Consider the following 21,048-nt stretch of genomic DNA (forward strand, 5'->3'; position numbering starts at 1 on the left):
TTCTGGAATACAGAGCGGACTATATTTCTGGTATGGTAACTGCCATTTTGTTTTTGTGGCTAACGTTACGCACGTGTGCGCGTGCGTGTGTTCAGTGTCAAATACAGACACAAAATTATAGAACTTAAACACAGAACAGCTTTTTCTGAGAAGCAGGGTGTCTTTACTAATTCCGTTATGTGGAAGCTGGATTGTGAGCTCCTGTGGCTAAATTTGTGGCAGAAAAGTTTGATCAGAGGAGTCTGACGAAATGCCAAGTTGTCCTCTGACTTTGGGGACGCGTGAGCCTGTGGTGAGGACACACCAACCACCACCTCAGGCTCTGCGCCTGCCGCACACTTCCTGCCTACCACACTGGCTTCTCCAGGCTGGGGCTTCCTCGCCGAGCCCTCCATACCCCTCAGCACAGCCTGCCACAACTGGGGGGAGCCCTGAAGAACAGTAACTTGTATCAAGAGAGCCCCAAAGAAGTCCAGATATAGAACCTTTCTCTACACCAGACTCATGAGAATGAACAAGTTAACCGTGCATATGCCTTGTCCCTGATCAACACATCACCCAGGGTCAGATCACAGGCGCAGGCACGTGATTACTGAGGGGAGGGGCACCTCGGAAAGGAAGCTGACGCTGCCTTCGCAGCCAGGGAGGCTGTAACCCTCCACTTCGCTGTCCCCAGCACGCAAACAAGCTCTGGGTAGCAGAGTCCCCTCGGTGTGGAATGCAGCCCGGCCCAGCTTGTTGACTGCCACTGGAGTCGCCGGGAAGACTCTCCAAGCCTCCAGAACGTGGTGAGCAGGGGCCATTGTGAGATTTTCATAATCCATGGAGAGGCGGCTCGGTGACCTCAGCAGAACACTGGGCTGCAGAGCGCAGTGCACAGTTAGGGCACCGGCTGTCTGACCGCAGGGACAGTGGCTACAGAGGCGCGGCCCTGGGGCACATGACCCCTGCTCCTCAGGAACCCTCATCCGCAATCAGGGGGAGGCCACCTCCATGCAGGTTTTCAAAAATTGACCCCGGAGCGTGATACGGTCAGAAACCCAGGAATCAGGGCATGCAACAACTCTGCCTACCCAAGACCGTGGTGCTGTCCCCACAGGTGTGTGGCGCTTGCACAGGAACCGGTCAGAACAGTCGGGGAGTAGCAGGCAGCAAGGCACAGAGCTGTAGCTTCTTAAGCATATTCACGTTACCCAGCTCTAAAGTGCTGACCGTGGCTCAGCTGCAGGGTGAGTCTCCAGGGCACACAGACGGTGCCGTTCTTCCTGACCCCATTTGCCTGCTTGGCAGACCAAGGCTTTCTTTGCAGAGAAAGCAGTGTGGGAGACCTGAGCGCTAAGTGGCTTCGGTGACGCTGAATGCCAGCTCTCCCCAGTTGCAAGCAGCCACGGAACATCCTGTGGGCAGACTGCCTTACACTCTGGGGACTCTGACCAGGGGAACTCTGACCAGGAGCTCTGCTGAGGCCACTCATACAAAGGTGGTAACTTCTACTCGGGGTGTTGGTAAGAGAACCCATCTGGGGTCACATCCTGACCCCACCATGGGCTGTGTGACCTTGGGCAAGTTGCTTAAGTTTTCTGAGCCTCTGTGTAACTTAAAATGGAAATCTTGTATTTCACTGCTAAGACACATTTTCTCTCTCCTTTCAACATCTTTAAAAACAGGATGCTTCTTACAACTGGCACCATCAGAACTTGATCATGGCAAGTTATTTTTTTTTTTTTTAGTGGTTCATAAAACTGTGATGCGCGTAGCATTTTACTGACGTCTTAGTTGATAAGATGCGGCATAAACACCTTCCAAGGCTGCCATGAGGCAGAGGGCAGGGGCAGTCTCAGGCGTCTCCCCAGCTGTGGCAGCAGCGTGTGGGGCGCCCGGGGCTGGTCTGGGTATTGGTGCCCACGTGGCCTGCACTCAGGCGCTCCATGCTACAAACCCACTTCTGGTGTTGGGCGGAGAAAGTGAGTCAAGGTGATGACGACAGGGCCAAGTGGGTGGTGGGGACCCAAGTGACCTAGAGTCTGCTCTGCCCTTCTACCACAGGGAGTCTGGTCCCCCAGCTGACCCCCAATTTCTCTAATCCGTGGTCAGGAAGCTGACCTGTCAGGCGGGTGGGCCTGAGGTGGAGCCCTGAGCATGCGGGCAGCACAGGGCTGCTAACTTCATCTACTGCCCTTCCTTCCGTTCAACTCTTGGTCACACGTGAATCTGTATTCAATCCTGCAAGCCGCATACGTTCCTCTTCAGAAATAAGTGTTCTTCGATCTCGAGCCAGAAGGCGCTGCTAAGGTACCAATTATAGCAAGTAAATCACCTTGTTCTTTAAACTTTCCCAATGTTTAATTGTAACAACAGCTATGAAGTACACCGTGTCTTCCCGTGGTTTTCCTGCGGCCAGCTCCGCTGACAAAGTAATTCCCACAACCAGGAAGTAACTGGTGAATTTGGAAACAGCAGGCGGCTTGGGGGAATACAAGCAGGTGCACCTGCAAGGACCAGATTACAGCCTTCCGAGGGTGGAAGGGGGGCTGTCGCTGCAGATTAGATCGCGCTCTGATTTGGCAGTACAACCAGCACCAGCGCTTTGGGGGACCCAACTGTTCGCCCAGGGTTCGCGTTCTGCACGCGGCTGACCTCGGATCACAGCACGCGCGCCGCCCCGCCCCGCGCGGCGGGAGTGCGGCCCGAGCCCGGGGGCGGGGGCGGGGCCGGCCGGGGGGCGGGGCGGGCGGCGGTCACGTGTGTACACAGGCCCGCGCGGCGTGCGCGCCGTGAACCCCGCCGCCTTGGAGCCCGGAGCTGGCCGCCCCGCGGCGACTGCGCGGCCCGCGGCCCAGCGAGCCGGTGAGTGGGTGCCGAACGCAGGGTTGGGCGGCGGGCACGCTCGGGGGCTCGGGCCGCGCGGACAGCGAGCCCGGCTGCAGCGGCCCCGCAAGGCCAGTGCTCCGCTGGGACGTTCGGGTGCCTCGGCCCCGCCCTGGCGCTGTCCGCTTGGGGGGGGGGGGGCTGTCCCCTTGCGGGGTGGACGCGTTGTTCCCCAGAGGTGTGGGGGCACTGTCCACTTGCGGGGTGGGTGCGCTGTCCCCAGCCTCCCGCCGCCCTCCCGTTGAGCTGACCTGGCCGCCGCCCTGCGGTCATTAACCTGTGGTGGGGTAAGCGCGGGGCCACACGGGCGGGTTCCTCCTGCGTCCTGCGGGGAGGGGTAAGGGGGAGAGGGAAAGGAGGCCGACCGTGTTTTCCTGGATCAGCGCGCCTATAGCTTCCCTCCTCTTTGTGATTACACAGTTTTTAGTAAGTTCTGGAACTACGCCTAAGTGTAGTTATAAGGTCTGCTGTCAACACTTTTGGACACTTGCTAAAAACGTAACTCCCCGGGGTACGGAAAGGCTCCCGGAAACCTTACAGGAAGGCAGTGGCCCCCAGCCTTTGAACGCCCACCTACCTGCTCTGGTAGCAACAAGTCCTGCCATAAACACCTCAGCTCGGGTCTTGGGACCATCTCTGGGGAGTCCAAGGGAGACTGCACATTTAATGTTCACCCCCCCACCCCAGATGCCCTCCTCTGAGATCTCCCTTTTAGCTTTGAGCTGGGCAGTCTGTCTCCGGCATCCAGGAGGGCAGAAGGCTAGGAGCTGGCCGCACAGACCTCTGTGAACACAAGAGTAGGACTAAAATGGCTCTGACCCTGTTCCCAGGCTGCTCATGCATAATGGGGACTAGATCCTCTACTGTCTTGGCCGGGTCTAGCTGGGGCACCCGCTGGGAGCGAACAGCCACCGTTCGTGGCCCACTGCACAGCTCCTTAAGGAACCGCCGTGGGGCCAGCTCTCCAGAGCACAGGCTCTGCTATCTCCCTGAACGAAGCAGGCCCCTCAAAAAGTAGCTTGTAAAAAGCGGAGTTTGTACTTGGGGAGTGCTTGCCAGGCCCCTCACACACGGGGAGCTGGGCTGGAGCAGTAAGCCCATGGCCCATGGCCCCACACAGCTCCTGCCTCCCTAGTGGGCATGGAAACACTCAGAGGAGAGAGGAGGACAGCTTTGGGCCAACTCGTAACTGCCAGGGTTGATCCGGTGTGCCTGTAACTGAGTGCACAGCAGGTGGATGAGGCAAGATGCACCCACCCGATGTGGGTCCTATGGGCCGTGTTGGCCTGTGAAGATTGGCTGTACCTGTTACATAACGAGAAAGGGACATACTTGCAGAGATCACTGTTGGGAAATCCACCTGTGTGCTTTACAGGTGGGGAGAGGCTGTGCCGCCTCCTGGGGCTGGGGGATGAGGAGCCCCCCGTGGCATCCGTCCACGGCCCTATGATGTCATTTGGAATCCTGAAAAAATAGGTGCCACCTGGCCTTTAACGGCCCCAGCACACAGCAGGGCCATGTCATGGGGCAGCAGGGGGTGGGGGCTGAGTCCTCTGCGTTAGTGCGCGTGACAGAACCATGTTCCTTCTTCCTTAAACAGCGTTTCCTGGTTATTTCCCCTTGCTCGCTGCTGGCTCAGAGCCTAAAGCCACTTGTATAACTGGGCAGCATCAGGCTGCATCTGCCCACAGAGATCTCAGGCCTGGGAGATACCACCTGGACATCAAGGAGCAGAAAGGCCCTCAGTCTAGATAAGAAGTTGTTCCCAGCGCTGCTGGGAGCAGAATCCAGTGCCCTGGGGGCCCAGTGCAAGCATAACACCCCTGAGGAGCTGGACAGGGTGAAATGGGCCAGGCGTCCCATGTGTCCCCTAGCAGGCCTGTCCTGGGTCCCCTTCCTCCCATACATGCCTGTGGGGGTGCGCCCAATGGCTTCCCAGTTTTAATCAGAACCCAGCACACCAGCAAGCAACTCAGAGTACAAAGAGCCAATTGGTTCCTCCCTTGGAAAGAACCAGATCGGGGGCTTAGAGCAGCCTCCCTCCCCCGGCCCCCCAGGTTAAGAGCTCACCTAGTTAACAGCTGAGGGTGATTGGGGAGCCCAGATGGGGTGCCAGTCCTGCCCAGAGTCTGAAATGGAAATGGGAGCCCTGATCTGTTTTCAGGCCTTTGAATTTCTGAGGGAGTCTCTCTTTGTTTCTGCTTTGCCCTGGCCTGGTGTACCTGGAAGGAGCATGAGCCGCACACCAAGTCAGTCAGGAACAAAAAAGCCCAAGTAAGTAGTGTGCCCACAGACGCAAGAGCGTGCGTCCCATCTCCTTCCAGGGAAGGGAAGCCGGGGGCCTGGCACAGGCGCCCCGCTGGCCGGGACCCGGCTGCCCAGTGGCCGTCCCCCACAGCCCTTCCTGAGCCGGCAGACACGCCTGCTCTCTTCCAGGGAGAGAGGGAGGCCGCTCTTTGTTTATGCATCTCCGCCAGGTTGCCTGGCTCACTTGCTGCTCTGCAACCAACAACAGTAAGACGCAAACAACTATAAAGATCCAAACAACCCACCCGTCTAAGGAGTGGTTTCTCATCGTCCCCCCGCGCCCCCCCAGAAGGTGCGCGGTTGTGGCAGGAATCAGTGTGCGCAGGCCCTCTACACTGAAAACCTGTGACAACGCCTGCCTTCCTGAGTGCCTGGCTCCTGCCAGCTGGACGTTAACTGTAGCTAAAGCCTCTGCCCATTATTACAAAAGGAAATAAACATTCAGGAGTCATTTGCAAAGCATTCTGATGTTCTAGAACATTCATCTGAAGTTGAGTCTCACGGTGCACAGCAAGTTTACATCAAATAGAAACAGTCCCAGGACCATCAGCCAGGCTGGGCTGTCTGCCCGCGCAGGGTGCGCTGCCTGGGCCTCGCTGCCCCATGCCTGCCTCCAGACCTCTGGAGACAGGAGGCCCTCCCGCTCTCTGCTGCCCCTTCTACTGCGTGGGGTTCTGGTGCTCCCCTTGGGGAAGCTGTGACCTGATGATCCTCCCTAGCCAGCCAGCCAGGCTTCCAGCACAAATCTCCCTCCTGCCTGCCATTCAGAGAGCTCTGGGCAGGACTGGCTTGGGGGTAACGGCAGTCAGGGAGGGCTCTGCAGGGCAGTGATGCCAAAATACAACTTCAGGGGTGAGTTAGCACTTCCCAAGTGAACAGGGAACCGAGGAAAGGCCGTCTTCACCCCCACCCGGCCCTGGCAGGGGTGGGGGCAGCTGCCCAGCACCGGTGGGCCCCATGCCAGGGAACAGGATTTCCTGGTAATGGAGCAAGGAAGCCAGTGAGGTTTTAGTGAGACCAACTCAGCTAGCTTTCAACAGGCTGACCCCTCTGCTGGGTCTTCCTTGCAGCCGGGTCTGTGTGCATGCAGGCAGGGCTCCCAGCAGATGTGACCCCTGCCCGTCCCCGCGGCCACCACCCCCTTCCCACCTAAGGCTGCTGCTCTGACCCACTCACTGCTGGCGTCTGTCTCCATGGAGATCACGATGTCCCTCAGCCCCAGAGTGGAGCAAAGCAAATCGCCGTTGCTTACAGACACGCAGTTCTGATGGCCCGGTTTTCACCATCTTGGACTCTTCTTTGAAAAGGCACAGAAAGAAAACCAAAGTCCTGCCTCCAGATGCTTCTAACAGGCAGCCTAACTGGCGGGTGGGCCGTGCCAGCAGTGAAGAGGAGGCTGGAAACGAACGGACTGGAGCTGCCCCGCATCCCAGCTCGTCTGCACGCTGTGAGCACAGGCGAGGGAAGACGTGTTTATGCCCCAGTTTGACACTAGTGTCTGTGTAGTCCCCAAAGCCCTGTCCCGGAGCGCAGAGCCTGTGAGCTCGCTCCTATCCCCAGCGGCCTGTGCCGGGTCTGTGACTGGTGCTCACATGCACACCTCCCTCCCGGCGGGTCTCCTCTCCCCGGGTCTCAGGTGATCGACTTGGGAGTGCAGCTTCATGCACCAGCTTTCTGGGCACCCGGAGTGCCTGGGGAGGGGGGTGTGGGCTTGCACCAGGTCCCATGATCTCCTAAGCTGGGGAAACTGAGGCAGCGTAGAATCTGCTTAACCAGCACCACACGGCGGGCAAGTAGAGCCTCGCCCTGCAGGTCCCACAGGGCTGTCCCGAGAACTCGCTGAGCCAGGTCATGGGCACTGACTGCGCCCCCACTGCAAGGTGCCAGTCTCTGCGTAAGCCGCCTCCTTTCCTGTGGAGGTCCCACTGCACAGTCCCCCGTGTCGGGCAGGAGTTGGGCCAGGGCGGTACCTGAAAGGAGAGGCGTCGAGGACCGGTGCCTCCTGCCTCGCAGATCCTTCCTGCAGCCCCGCTGTGCTGTCCCCGCCTGTCACCCTCCATCACCCAGGCCTGGCCACCACCCTGCTGCTCTGGACACTAGGCCACCGCTGCCATGGGGACTGTGCCACCCAGGCTCGCACCTGCTCTCGCAGCAGGGCCTGGCGGCCATCTGAGGAGCGACCCCTACGGAGGTGGCAGGCTCAGGGCCCAGAGCAGAGGGTGCTCTCAGGGGCCTCCAGGCCTGCGAGCCGCCTGGCCATTTCCACCTGCTCGTGCCCCGGGCTGGGGGCAGACAGCCCTGTGACGCTCCTGGGCTATGCTGCCAGCCCTGCCGGAGTGCTTCCTGGCCCCTCACCGGGGGAGCCCTCAGCCTGAGCTACTGAGGCTTGGAAATGGCAAGTCCAGGAAAGCATCTTCGTGCAAAATAATGAAGTCCAGAGGCTGTCTTGAAGTAAACGGCTTTTCTTCTACGCCTGAGAGCACGTGCAGGGAACGACTGTCACCCAGCTGAGGACACGCTCTGGAAACGAAGTCCCTAGAAACGGGGATGGGGCCTCCCAGTGGACACTCAGATAAAACGGCCGCCCGCACGTCCACTGGCCTCTTGTTCCATCCTTGACAAGCACTCACCTCCGCTGCCCTGCCAGGGGTGGCTACGGGTATCACAGTGGCCCCTGAGAGGCTGGCCCCAGGTTCCCCCGTGAGCCCGCAGGGAGGCTCGGATAGCAAAGCCGTGGCACCAAGTCCATAAATGGAATGCCGGTGTCGAACAGGAAACCCTGCCCTTGGGGCCTCGGCCCAGCTCTCCTCTCCAGGCCCCAGAGGTGACTGTCCACACAAGAACGCGGAGCACAGCTCTGTTCCCTCCGAAGGCTTCCTGCTGCTGGGCCGGCCTCGCTCAGGTGTGCCCCTTGGCCTTCGGGCCCTTGCGTGGTTTCCTGGATGAACAGGTCATTTGTGATTTCTAGCCCGCATGGGGGCCTGCCCTTGGACGCGCACTCAGCCAAGCTGGCCCAGCCGCTGAAGGGTTCGTGGTGAAGGCCGGAGTTTGCTGAGGGCTCACGCCGGGCAGGGGGGAGGCTCGGTGCAGCCGCCTCCCAGGCCAGCCCCGCCGCACGCTCCAGCGCCTGCTTCTACCAGGCTGGCCTCCCCCCTTGCAGTCACCTGCTGGCCCCACAGGCCTGGATCCTTGCTGGGGAGTGGGCACTTGAAAGGCTGGCTAGGCCCTTATGGTGTGGAGGCTTTCTTCTGAGTGTAATTAGAAAACAAAACAAACAGAAACATCTCGGAGAGAAAGAGGGCATGTGAGTCACCTCTACAGGAAAGCGAGGATGAAATCCTAACCAGGATTGTCCTGGACAGCCACCAGCAGGTGTGCGGTCACCGGCCTGGAGAGCGCCTCCCTTTCCTTGCCCGGCCCAGATACCGGCCGCAGGGCACTCCTGTGGCCCCCGTGCACTGGCCTGTCACCACTTCTGGCCGAGCAGAGGGCGGGGGCCCAGCAGTCCTGCTGCCACCATTCCCGGGAACGTGCCGGGGACGTTCTGTGGACCCTGCTCTGTGGACCCAGGCCAGCTGGCAGTCTGGGCTCACCGTGCTGCAGAGAAGCGAGTGCAGACCCATCTCAGACCCAGACCTCTGTGCTCCTCGGCCCCAGTGGAGCAAGGTCAGGAAGGGGCCCCAACCTGCAACACCCACCCCGGGAGGAGGGGAGAGGTTTGGGGACAGAAACCAGCATTCAGCTGCTGGGACAGTGGGCTGGCAGGAGCAGGAGTTCACGGGGGGCTCCTGGCGCAGGCCTGTGGGCACAGCTATCGCTGTGGGCATGGACACAGGACCTGGGTGGACTAGTGGGGTGTCAGTCCTGAAGGAATCTGAAGGTGGCTTTGGGAGGGTGGAAGCAGGCCCAGGAGAGGCAGAGTGGCACCGAGGGAGTGGGAGTGGGAAGGGCAGAGCAGGCCAGGCATCTCTGCCAACAGACCCTTCTTGAAAGGGCTCCAGGGCATGTGGAATAGGAGGGCAGGCCCAGGGGCCAGGGAGGAAGCAGGGAGCTCCGGCAAGGAGGGGCCCGGGGTTCCTAGCAGGGAGGTGTGGTGACAGGACCGGCCTGTTTGTAGAGCCAGCCTGGACGAGAGGCCCACCGGGGTCCTCTCTGGCCCTGACCCCATCAGCTGAGAGGGGATGTGGCAGGTGACTGGGCCTAGAAAGTTGGGATTATCGATCCTGCCATTTGGGGAGAATGTGGCAGATTTCCAAATGAAAGTGGGTGGAGAGCAAGCACTGGGGGCCACTGAGCACTGGCCTGCGCACCCCTAGAGAGGCCGCCTCCCTGATGTGTCCCAAGTTCCTCTTTCCCCGAAGGAAGTGAACTGAGAGCTGGCAAGCTGGAAAGGTGGTCTGAGGCCTGTGCAGGAGGGCAGGAGCCAGACCATTGTTCCCAGGTTGGCCTGCTTCCCGGACAGCCTGAGGGGAAGTTCTGTTCCCGGGCTCCTGGACTTGCAAAACCAGGGTGCACAAAAGGGAAGTGGAGTCACTGCAAGGCGCTGAGGATGAGAGAAGGGCGGGCCAGGAAGGGGGCGGGCTTGGAGGTGTGGAGGGATCTGCTGGGCTCCCAGGTACAGAGTTGACAGGCTGCACCTCTGCCCACGGTCTCCGGACTATCCATGTTGATTGTGATGAGCACCACCGGCTGCAAGACCTGAGCACACTTTTCTTACTGGTCTCTCCTGCTCGCTCTCACCACCCATGAAACGCAACAGTTCTGGCCTCCTGTGCATGTCCACCATGCCACGTGCCCATGCCCTGGGACCCATGTTCTGTCTGTACGGGGTGCAGGTGAGCCCGTCTTGAGGCAGGCGCCCAGCCCTCCGGGAGCCTCAGTGACGGGGGCACCGTCCCCCTGTGCCTGGGCCCCCACCCTCCCACAGACTGGGATAAGCTTCAGCAGATGCCAGACGGCTGCGCCTGTGGGGCGCCCTGAAGGTAGCCAGAGCAAAAGGACGAGGCCTGACGTCTGCATCTGGACCACGGCCGCCCGTGTACTTGACGTGTGTGGGAACCACAAACGACTCTTGCTCGCGAAACAAAGTTGCCGGATTCGGTATGGATAGGCTGTTGGCGAGCAGAAGCTTGGGACTGTTTTCAGGCTGGACCCAGTGCTGACGCTCACCCCCTGGCCACGCATCAGGCCGGCTCACACGCACACACAGTCTGGACAAGTGAGCCAGGGCCACACAAGCACGTGAACAAGGAAGGAAATTCTAAACAGACTGTCTTCCATGTGATGCTTTCCCAGGAACGGAGCTGTTCTCAGCCCAGCGCGGCCGCTCGCCAGCAGCCCTTCCCGCGGTCCCACAGGGCAGCCGGCCCCTGGGCCCTGTGTTCCACAGCGACACTGGGAAGACCCCCCACTCTCTTCCTGCCAGTCCTGAGCCTGCCCCTCAGCCACTGCTGCCCCTTCAAAGAGCCGTCGGCCATACCCCAGGGCAGGCAGCCACGGCCGCTCTCCATGGTCACTCTCACTCTCGGCGAGACCCATGTCCTGTCCTCGGTGGCCACCTAGCTTCCTTGCTCCAGAGGAAAAACGAACTTGTCAGTGCAGAAGCCCAGCAACCTGAGTGTCTGGAACGGCCACATGGGCTCCAGATGAGCCTTGTTGCACTGGCCCCGCCACTCAGTACAGGCTGGCGGTGCAGGGAGGAAGGAAGCGGCGCTCCCTGAACTGGAGCGACAGGGCAGGAGCCTGATCCAACGGTGCCGGTCGGCCCTTCCAGGCACAACCCTTGTTCTGTGAAACTGGCTGTAAACAGAGATAGGGAGGGGCCACCGTGCCTGCCAAGGGAGGCAAAAACCAAGTGATTTACTGGAGGAAAACAAGCGTGTGCGTCCACACTGGGCACCAAGTGCGCACACGCACCCGCGCAGGAAGCCAGCGCTGCAGGGCTGTGGCTGATAAGCTCCCGGGAGTTGGGGGGGTACGGGTGCAGACGAACACAGGATCCGCTCCGCCGTCCTTGGCTGCTCGCTGACGGGGTCTGCGGCCCAGGCACACAGAAACATGGGGCTCGGAATAAAGGTAAGCAGCCTGAGGCTGGGTGCGCTGATGGCTCCGCTATGGCTGTACTGGGGACAGGCGGCCGGGAGGGGCCGGGCCAGTGGGGACACCCTGGGTGGCGAGTGCCAAGTACCCCGTGCCAGACTCGCCCTGGGAGGGAAGACTGCTCCCTGACGCCAGGAGTGCGAACCCTGGGGTCCTGCCCGGGCGCCTAGAGTGAGCAAATACCCCACGTGAGGTCAACTCCTGTCTTAAAGATGGCGGAAGGCCCTTCCTTTTCTGCGGCTGCGGTTCCCCATCTCGGTCTCCTTATGAGGAGGGAGAACCTTGGACAAATCAGGCAGACCTGACGGGCCCCTGGACCTGTGGGCTGACCACGGCAGGGACGGATACTCTAGGATGGAAAATGTCCACAGTGGCCACAAGAATGCAAGTATTTCCTGGGAACCCAAGGCCCATGAAGTCTGATGGACAAGCTCCCTGCAGCCACGGGCTCCTGCTCACTATCCTGTTATGGCTGGAGCCGTGGTCCCTTGTGCAGGAGCCCAGGTCGAGAGGAGATGGCACTTAAACTTCCACAGCCAGTTCCGGATGCGCTCAGGAAGGAGAGTGGAAACCAGCTGTGTCATCAGCTAACAGATGACATAAGAGCCCCCCCTCCCCCGCCAGCTCTCTGGGGACCCGAAGCTTCCTGCAGGAGCCACAGGTGTTCCAGGAGCATGCCATCAGCCCATGCCCCCGCTGCCTCCCCTCAGGACCCGGCTCCTGGGGTGCAGAGCCCCCACCTGGGCCAGAAGCTGGGGAGCACGATCTAGATTTAAGGACCTAACCCCTGCCATGGATAACAGTGGACACTTCTAAAAGAGATGTAACCAGCACGTGTGGGCAGAATCTGGCCAGACCAAGCATCACTACCGTCTGACAGGCTGTTGGGAGGCATTCATGAGAATTACAAAACGTCCCCACGGACCTGATGTCCCTGAATAGGAGCTCATGTACCGCCTGTCCGCCCATCACAGCCGATGCAGACATTCCTATTGTGGGGAACCCCAACCTCCCTTTGGTTCCTGGTTAACCCCCGATGCCCCACTGGCTCACTGCTGTGACCCAGCACCTGGCACGGTGGTCAGGCCAGATCAGTAGGTAAACATCTGTGTTCACCACCTGATCCCCCCACCTGATCCCATCCCCACCAGATCACCTCATCCCCATACCTGACCCCCATCCTCCCCAATCCCCTTCATCCCCACGCCAGGCTCTGGCCTGCAGCACAGCAGCAGGTGTGGGCAGGGCTTGGGCCCTGAACCCCTTCATGGGCTGAGGTCCACCACCAACAGTAGCAGGGCTGGCTGAACCCTCGACCCCCAAACCCAGGAAATGAACGCTTGCTTTGCATATGTTCGTCCAACAGGAATTATTAATCCGAGAGCAGGAGATTGGGATGGGCTGAGCTATGTTTCGAGTATAAGGTTTTCCTCCAAAGAACTGTAACGTATGAAGAGTGCTCTTTCCTCGCGTGTGGGTCCTCCCAGCCCGCTGCACACCCACGCCTCCCAAGCGCTTGAACACAGGCCACTGGGTTGCACTCCGGCTGAGGGGGGCACACCTCTCCGAGGGAACCCCGGGCTCCGTAAGGGGTCTCCCCACACGGCTCATGGAGGCCCCGTGGTGCCCAGTGGAAACCAAGGCACGAGCACCTTGGCCCAGGGTAGCCACCCCTACTCTTCCTTGGTGGGGCTCCCACTGCCCGGCTTGGCGCCGCCAGCTCTCCCGGCTCCGTTCAAGGCGCACCTGTCACACGCCAGCTGTGTGCCGACACCACTCCCCAGGATGCAGGTGCAGTGTGCTGCTGCAGCCCAGGTGGCAGGAGACAGGACAGGTCTCTGGCCACCAGACAGCAGACGCAGGTGTGGAGGCTGTGGAGGGCCACCCTGTGGTAGGAAGGCCCATATGCACCATAGCCCCACGTGCTGCCCACAAGCTGCCCTGGCCAACCCCTCAGCCGCCCCCATGGGCACCTGATTTTCTAAAACCCCATTCAGGAAGGAGGCTGAAGAGGCAGTGGCCACGCAACTTGCTCAGAGCTGCCGGGTGGCGGGGACAGGACTGGAACCCGGGACACGGGGTGGGGGAGCCCCGCAGTGTTCCAACGGTGGAGAGGAGCCGGACAGGAGGTGGTGCAAAGCCTACCGGAAACAGCTTCCCCGGCGGGTTTGCGGGCAGACTGGCCATTGCCCAGCTCTCTCTCCAACATAGGCTAAGGGAGGCTTGCCACAGCCGTCAGGGTCAAGGCAGCCCTGCATCCTCACTGACCCAGCTTGGGGCTCACGGCAGCCCCAGGGACAGCAACTTCCCTCAGAACACACACACTCAGCATGGAGGTTTCCAGAAAGACCCATGGTCCCTAGCTGCTGCCCCTCTAGGTTAAGGTGCCACCTCAGCATCTCTGAGGAGCTTGCGGGCCCGGGATTCAGCTCGAGGACCCCGTCTAACCTCCCGCTGCTTTCTCCTGCAGCTCGCCGCCATGTGGAGCTGCGGCCCGCTCAACGGCACGGGCAGCACAGAGGACCAGCTCCTCTGCCAGCACTTCCACCTGGTCCTGTCTGTCTTCTCCCTGCTCTACCTGGTGGTTGGCGTCCCCATTGGCCTAGGCTACAACGCCCTGCTCATCCTGGTCAACCTTTACGACCAGAGCAGCATGACCATGCCCGATGTCTACTTTGTCAACATGGCTGTGGCGGGACTGGTGCTCGGCGCCCTAGCGCCTGTGCACCTGCTGGGCCCCACCGCCTCTGGGTGGGCCCTGTGGGGTTTCAGCAGCGAGGCCCACGTGACACTGCTGGTGCTGTTCAATGTCTCCTCACTCGTGACCACGTACTCCACAGCGCTGCTCAGCCTCGACTGCTACATTGAGCGGGCGCTGCCACGCACCTACATGTCCAGCGTCTACAACACCAGGCACGTGTGTGGCTTTGTGTGGGGTGGCGCTCTGCTCACCAGCTTCTCCTCCCTGCTGTTCTACATCTGCAGCCACGTGGCCGCCAGCGTTGTTGAGTGCTCCCAGATGCAGCACACGGAGGCCGCCGATGCTATCATGGTGCTCGTCGGCTACGTGGTCCCTGGCCTGGCTATGCTCTACGCGCTTGCGCTCATCTCGAGGATCCGGAAGGAGGACACGCCACTCGACCGGGACGTGGGGAGGCTGGACCCCTCAGTGCACAGGCTTCTGGTGGCCACAGTGTGCACGCAGTTTGGGCTCTGGACGCCTCACTACCTGACCCTCCTGGGCCACACGTTGCTGGCCTTGCAGGGGAGGCCCATCGACGGGCGCCACCTGGCGGTCCTGCTCTTTGCTAAGCACCTCTCGAGGTTCCTGGCCTTCTCTAGCAGCTGCGTGACGCCGCTCCTTTACCGCCACATCAGCAGAAACTTCCCCGGCAAACTCCGGCGGCTGGTAAAGAAAATGCACTGTGGGCGCCAGAGCTGCACCCCAGACCAGGCAGGGGTGCAGCAGGTGGTGGCATAGAGCCAGCTGCTCATTCACAGCCGCTCTCTGGGCCGGGGTCCCAGGGCTGCCGCCGGTGCCCCCCCCACCCCCCGCCGGTCATTGGACTGGCAGTCAACAGTGTACGCCCTGGAGGCACAGCCTGGGCCCCCTCCTGGGAGACCGGTGACTGACACTTAAACTGGACGCATAGCATTTTGTCACTGTCGCTCTGTCACACTCTTCCCCAGGATGTCACTGAGGCCAGGACGCAGAACGGCACGAGGCGTGTTCTCTCTAAGTTTTCCTCTGTTCCTTACAGACCACTCTCAGGCCAAGGCCGTGCCTTCCATGGCAGGAGGGGCCGGGCATGAAGAATAGCTGCCTCAGCCCGAGGGGGGTGCACTGCTCCATCTTCCGGGGCCACGCCTGCAGTTGCATCCTCAGCTGAGCCTCCGCCACCCTAGGTTTCTGAATGAAGTCATGAGAATCCAAATCCAGTATTTATACTCTGTGCCATTAAAATACTCGATTTTCTCTCTTTATTTTTGTTTAGAAAGAGAGATTAGTAGAAGTCACAAAAGTATGAAAATGAAGGAAACAACACAAAAGGGCACCCCCTGAGGAGGGGTGAAGAGAGGCGTGTGCTGTGCCACACGCACAGGCGATGTGCACATGTTCCAAAGGACAAAGGACGGGGCCGGCAGTGCAGCGGGCCTTAGACGGAGAGCCCTTAAGGAGCCCTCCCTGCCTGCCAGACACACCCAGCACCCCTGCTGCACTCACGGGTGACACCCGCTGACTGTTTTTGGTAGAAGGCAATTCCCCAAATGTGCACCAAACCCCACAATATAAATAAACCGAACAAAGGAAAACACGGTGAGGATTTCTAACCAGAAGCTGGAAGGGACCACGCAGGCGGGAGCCAGGCCTACAAGACGGAGCCGGTCTGGCACCCGGGGCAGCCTGCTTCGCCAGACGCAGGGGGGGCCTGGGTCCTTCTGTGCCGCGTCCTGTCAACACCTGCTCGGGAACTGTGGCAGCAGAAGCCCCTTGCCTCCTCGACACCATCCGCTCACCCGCACGCCGACATCACGGGCCTGCAGCCCCCAACTCCAACTGTGAAGCCCACAAAGCTCTGAAAACAGGAAGATTAGTTTCTCAGGTTTGCAGCAAATCCACTCAGTAGCAACCTTGGCCTTGACCTGAAGCGGGTTGGGGGCAGTTTTCTGGGGAAAGACGAACTTGACTGTGACTATGGGGCCCTGCCCCAGCCCCACGGTGCCCTGTGACACGTGGCACGCTAACTGTGCACACGTGTGCACTGCAGAGAAGAGGCAAACTAGGTTGTCTGCTGAAAGAAGCTGGAAGTAGCTACATCCCTTAAAGTACAGCTTGCACGCCACCCCGAGCCTTCTTGTGGGGCTATGGTCATGAAGTGAATGGCTGGGGCTGGTAGTTTGGTAGCTTGCCTGCTTTCAGGTTTGTGCGTCCAGAAAAGAAGTATTGTCGCTGTTGTGTTGTCGTTGCTCGGCAGGACCCTGTATTTATTTATTTATTTGTTTTTACCTCTGACTCCCACCTATTTCTCCCCCCTGCCCCTGGCAGCCACCAATCTGTTCTGTCTCTGTGACCTTGGATGCTTGTTCTCACGGATCCCAGAGACATTAGGTCACACTGGACTCCTCTTCTCTGATTTATCCCACTTAGCGCAGTGTTCCCCAGACCCATCCGTGCTATCGCTCACACCGCGATTCATGGCTAGTATCCTACGGTATGCACGTGCACACCCCATCTTCTTCATCCGCTTGTTTATGCTCAGCTGCTCTGTGTCTGGTCTGCTGTGAATCATGCCACAGTGAATGTGGCTGCAGATGCCGTTCTGAATTAGGTTTTTGTTTCCTTTGGGCAAATACCCAGAAGTGCGATCATTAGATCACAGGCAGATCTGCTTTTAGCGTCTGAGGCACATACACCCAGACGGTCTCCTAGACCGGCTGCACCAGCCTGCCTTCCCATCAGGGTCATGAGGGCCCTTTCCTGCACACCCCCGCCAGCTCTGTCCTCTCGATGACGGCAGCCTACCAGGCGTGAGGGGTTCCACTGTGGTTCCCATGTGCGTTTCTCTGATGAGTGATGCCGACCACCTCCTCACATCCATGTGGGCCATCTGTGTGTGTTCTTTGGGGAAATGTCTATTCCAATCTTCTGTAATCAGATTTTATTTTGCTACTGACTTGTGGGAGTTCTTTATATATTTTGGAGACTAGTCCTTTATCAGAGATATTAACACACTAACTTTTGACAACCTGAAAACTTAATTCTGACACATGTGGTCTGAGGAAAGCAGAATGTGGCTCGATGTTCTGCCACAACCCACTTGGGGAAGTCGCCCCATTTGGTCCTGATCTCTTGGGAGATTCAGCCCATGACTCAGTCGCCATCATGTTTCTATCTGCAGAACATACCCCCTCCAGGATGATGTGACTGCCTGTGCAGAAACAGGAAAATACACTGGACACCAGGGCACAGGTTCTACCTGCCCCTGGTAGCTGTGAAATTCTGGACAGGTGGGGCCACATCTACTTCCTGGCCAGTAAATCGGGGGGCAGAAGTAGAGAAGTTTCTGGGTTGCTACTGTCTGTGGACATGCTATTTCTACTGAGGGACGCAGTGCCCTCTGCTGCCAGTCTTCAGGTGCTCCAGGGTGTCCCCAAGTCCTGCAAGTCTCAGGCCCGATGCTGTCCCCCCCCACTCCTCAAGCTGGAGGCTGCATGATGGCAGGCGGTCCCGGGCTGTGGCTCCACTTGGGAAGCCTGGGGTTGGCTGAGCGAGTGGCCGGTGCAGTCAGAGTCTCCCGCACTGCAGCTATGGGGCCTCTGACCTCAAACATGCCTACCACCGCGAAGTCTGTCCTCTCACGGTGGGTGGGGGGGCAGGGGCCAGGGTCAGGCCAAGGTCCACCATGCCCTGCCGGGCTCTTGGGTCAGGAAACCAGCACAGTTCTTAGTGGACATGGGACCCAGTGGGGGGGCTGGTTTGTGGCAGCAGTGCTGTTTAAAATAAAAAGACCCTTTCCTTGTTCATCTGTTCTGCTCTTTGCTCTAGAAAGAGCTCCTAGGAGAGAGGGAGATCCCAAGAGCACAGAGCCAGGAGGCTGTCTCTACCCATGGCCTGGGTCCCTCACCTCCATGGGGCTCCCCCAAACGGAAGAGGGGCTGAAAATCACAGTCTTGTTTTCACTTTCTCAGTGGCTTTGGCTGCAACCTGGCATGTTTCCGGGTCCTGAGTGGGTCCCACTGCCGGTGACGGGGACCCCCAGGGACAAGTGGCAGGCTGGGTCTCTGGTGCAGCCCCTTGCCTCTCATGGAGACCCCTCTGCTGCTGTCTTGGCCTCCAAGCTCTGCTCCCTAGGGGGCACCTCTGCCATCAGCCCCATGTGCCACAGAACCTGCTCTCCACGTGGCACTGGTCCATCCGCACTCACCTGGGGTGGCCCCGGGGGACAAAGCCTGCCTCCCTGGTAGCGCTGCCTCGAGCCTCTGCCCGCGTGTCCCAGGACGCGGAAGGAGTTCTAAGCCGAGAGGAGAAAGCTGGCAGCCTGGGAGTGCAGCCCTGCATGTCCCACATGCTGCGCAATCCTGATCTCTCCCCGTGCAAGGCTAGGTTATGAGGTCATTGATTTTGTTATCAATCCTTATTACATTTTTCAAATTAATCTTATTTGTGCTAATCACAAAAACTCATCTACCTTGTCATGCTTCTTTAAGATTCTAGAAGGTGAATTTAATTTTAGGTTTGTTTCACAAAGATTATAAAATTTATCGTGGGAAACCAGGTCTCCTGTTAGTTGTGGCAAACGGATCAGTAAGTCAGACATCGGCTCTTTTATAGGAGGCACGTGATAAACGATAAACCTGGGATAAATTATTAAGAAGCTAAATTACAAGTCAAGTCCTTGGGTTTAAAATCAGCTGGAAATTTGAGGGCTTTCTCCCTTCTCCTCTGTCATGTCTATTCTGGCACTTGTACTGTCTGCCTCGAGTTTGCGTGATCCAGGGAGAACCACGTGCACTTTTGAAGATGAAGGTCACCAGATGTCAAGTGTCCCATTTCGAAACCCTCAGGATGTGTGTGTTCAGGGTGTGTGACATGTCTCAGAAAAGGGCACAGGACTCAGCCTAAGGTGGGCATGTCCCCCAGTGACACGGGTCCTGCCATGTTTAGTCCCCAGTTATGGGGACACCCACCAGCCCGTGCACCCGCACACTCCCTCAGCCGCTGCAGTGGGCACCCTGTGAGCCGTCCCCGCCTCGAACCCCGCCATGAAGACAGCCCCACCAGTCTTGCAAACATTCTTCTTCCCTGAGAACAGATGTGGGAGAGGCGCAGAGCACCTCCTCAGGGCAGACACAGAAGCGAGGGGCCCCAGCAGCGCTGTGGTGGTTGTCCCCCCTCCCCCGCAAGAGGTGAGAGTGCGTTGCACACAGCAAGCTCTTGGTCCATGTGAGTGATGAACAAGTGAGTCTAGGAATGAAATAATTTGAACATACCCATTCTGTATTAATAAACAACGTGCAGCTTAAAGAGTTTTTATGATTTGCCTCGTTCTGTACGTGCGTGCGTGAGGCAGAAGTCCTGAGCACAAAGCAGTTGCTGTGCGCCTATTATATTCTCAATTCTCCTGCCAATACTTTAAAACCACTTACCAAGAGGCTCTTTCACACCCCTGTGCCTTTCATGTTATGCGAACCGAGGAAATAAGATGCTCACGTAACAAAAGGCGAAAGGTGGTGAAACAGGACCGCGTGTGGGGACCAGAGCTGGCCTGTGGCCCGGGAGCGCGGGCGTGACTGTGGGGCTCCATCCAGTGGCCATCAGCGGATGTTCACTCCGCAGGGCGGCCGAGTGCCAGCCACAGACCCTTGACCGTGCGTCAACAGGGTGCTTCCCACAGGGTTTACAGCTGACGCGGTCAGGGTCGGTGGGTCATGTCCAGTGACTTATGACTTGGAGGCTTTCACCCCTAAACCAGCTGCTGAAGAGCAGACACCCCGCCACGCGCTCCCCAACAACCGGACAAGGCAAACCGTCCCTGTGGACGCCTTCCCAGAAGCCACGTGGCTCTGGGAACCCACAGCAGATTGTGCCTTTACAAACACACGTCCTCAGCAGCAGCGGAGAGGGACACTCAGTCCACCAGGCGCTGCCCTGCACGCACATGCGTGTGCACATACGTGCACACACACACTGGACCCAGCCAAGTCTGGCCTGTGACGCGACGCTGGACTTGTGCGTGATTACGGCTAGGTATGCTCTGTTAACAGGGAGAGCAGTGTTTTTCTTGAGAAACAGAACACGAGCAGGGGAGGGGCAGAGAAAGAGGGAGACACAGAATCTGAAGCAGCTCCAGGCTCCGAGCTGTCAGGACAGAGCCCGATGTGGGGCTCAAACTCACTGACCACAAGATTATGACCTGAGCTGAAGTCGGACACTTAACTGAGCCCCCCGGGCGCCCCAGTTCTTACACGGGAATTTCTGATGTCCAACTGAGGCCTTATCAGGAAGCACAAGTAAGAGACGGTTTTAAGATTATATACGCTTTTAAAAAAAATGTTGGAGGGGTGCCTGGCGGCTCAGTAAAGCGTCCAACTCTAGACTTTGGCTCAGGTCACAATCTCACGGTGTACGGATAGTGTGGAGCCTACTTGGGACCCTCTCCCTCTGCCCTTCCCCCACTCACATGTGTGCACTAATAAGCAAATAAAAAGAAATGCTGGAAAAGCTCTGTATCTAAGGGGGCAGTGGTGAGCGGTGAGGACCTGGCAGGGGAAGTGCTCCGGCCCAAGGCCTCTGGGCCTACTCGTGAACGGCTGGCTGGAGGCCCCACAAGCCCAGCCTCTACTCTGGGCCTGCCCCTCCCCATGTGCCCCTGTGAAGGGACAGGGCTCCCCAGAGGGCAGCCTGGGGCACCTTGCACTAGGAAGTAAGGAGAGCTGAAATGACCACACCCATGCCAGCGGTAACACAGGACCCAGGTCCTGGCTGCAAGTGGCTCCTCTTGGCTACGTTTGGGACAATGTGAGCAAACAAAAAGTGAAGAATTAATATTAAGGGAAAAAAGTCCAGAGAGACACTCAAAAAGACAGGGAGCTGAGGGGAAAAGGGAGCTGAGGGGAAATCTAGCGCATCACTGACTCCGGAAGGAAGGACCAGAACGACACTGGGGGCTGTGGGCCAAGATGGCAGGAGTGTCCTATGGTCCGTGGCAGCACCCACACGGCCAGCTCCTCGGTGAAGGGGGCCTGCCGCCCCGCCAGAAGCACACGCCTACC

At 58.9% G+C, this 21,048-nt stretch overlaps 2 protein-coding genes across 5 annotated transcripts in view; one reads left to right on the top strand and one right to left on the bottom strand.

Moving 5' to 3' along the window:
- Positions 1-21,048, bottom strand: part of CUNH7orf50 (chromosome unknown C7orf50 homolog) — a 110,620-nt gene that overhangs the window by 33,370 nt on the left and 56,202 nt on the right. The window lies entirely within an intron of this gene.
- On the top strand, positions 680-19,302 carry GPR146 (G protein-coupled receptor 146). Of its 4 annotated transcripts, XM_039225953.1 has the most exons (3): positions 2,769-2,847; positions 6,483-6,622; positions 13,745-19,302. In XM_039225953.1, exons 2-3 carry the CDS (start codon positions 6,515-6,517, stop codon positions 14,753-14,755), a joined length of 1,119 nt encoding a protein of 372 aa, XP_039081884.1. In that variant the 5' UTR covers positions 2,769-2,847; positions 6,483-6,514; the 3' UTR covers positions 14,756-19,302. The 4 variants fall into 4 exon arrangements, with proteins under 4 accessions (XP_039081883.1, XP_039081884.1, XP_039081882.1 ...); XM_039225952.1 differs by lacking the exons at positions 2,769-2,847; positions 6,483-6,622 and adding an exon at positions 680-788; XM_039225951.1 differs by lacking the exon at positions 6,483-6,622 and having other exon boundaries at positions 2,780-2,847.

Source organism: Hyaena hyaena, unplaced genomic scaffold (assembly GCF_003009895.1).
Source record: "Hyaena hyaena isolate Hyena2069 unplaced genomic scaffold, ASM300989v1 scaffold_20, whole genome shotgun sequence".
Taxonomy (NCBI): Eukaryota; Metazoa; Chordata; class Mammalia; order Carnivora; family Hyaenidae; genus Hyaena; species Hyaena hyaena.

Bases quoted from the DNA above. Each gene is read 5' to 3' on its own strand.
- GPR146 (XM_039225953.1), top strand. From the start codon at position 6,515: ATGCTTCTAACAGGCAGCCTAACTGGCGGGTGGGCCGTGCCAGCAGTG. The intron at 6,623-13,744 runs GTGAGCACAGGC...TTTCTCCTGCAG, and splicing joins TCCCAGCTCGTCTGCACGCT to CTCGCCGCCATGTGGAGCTG.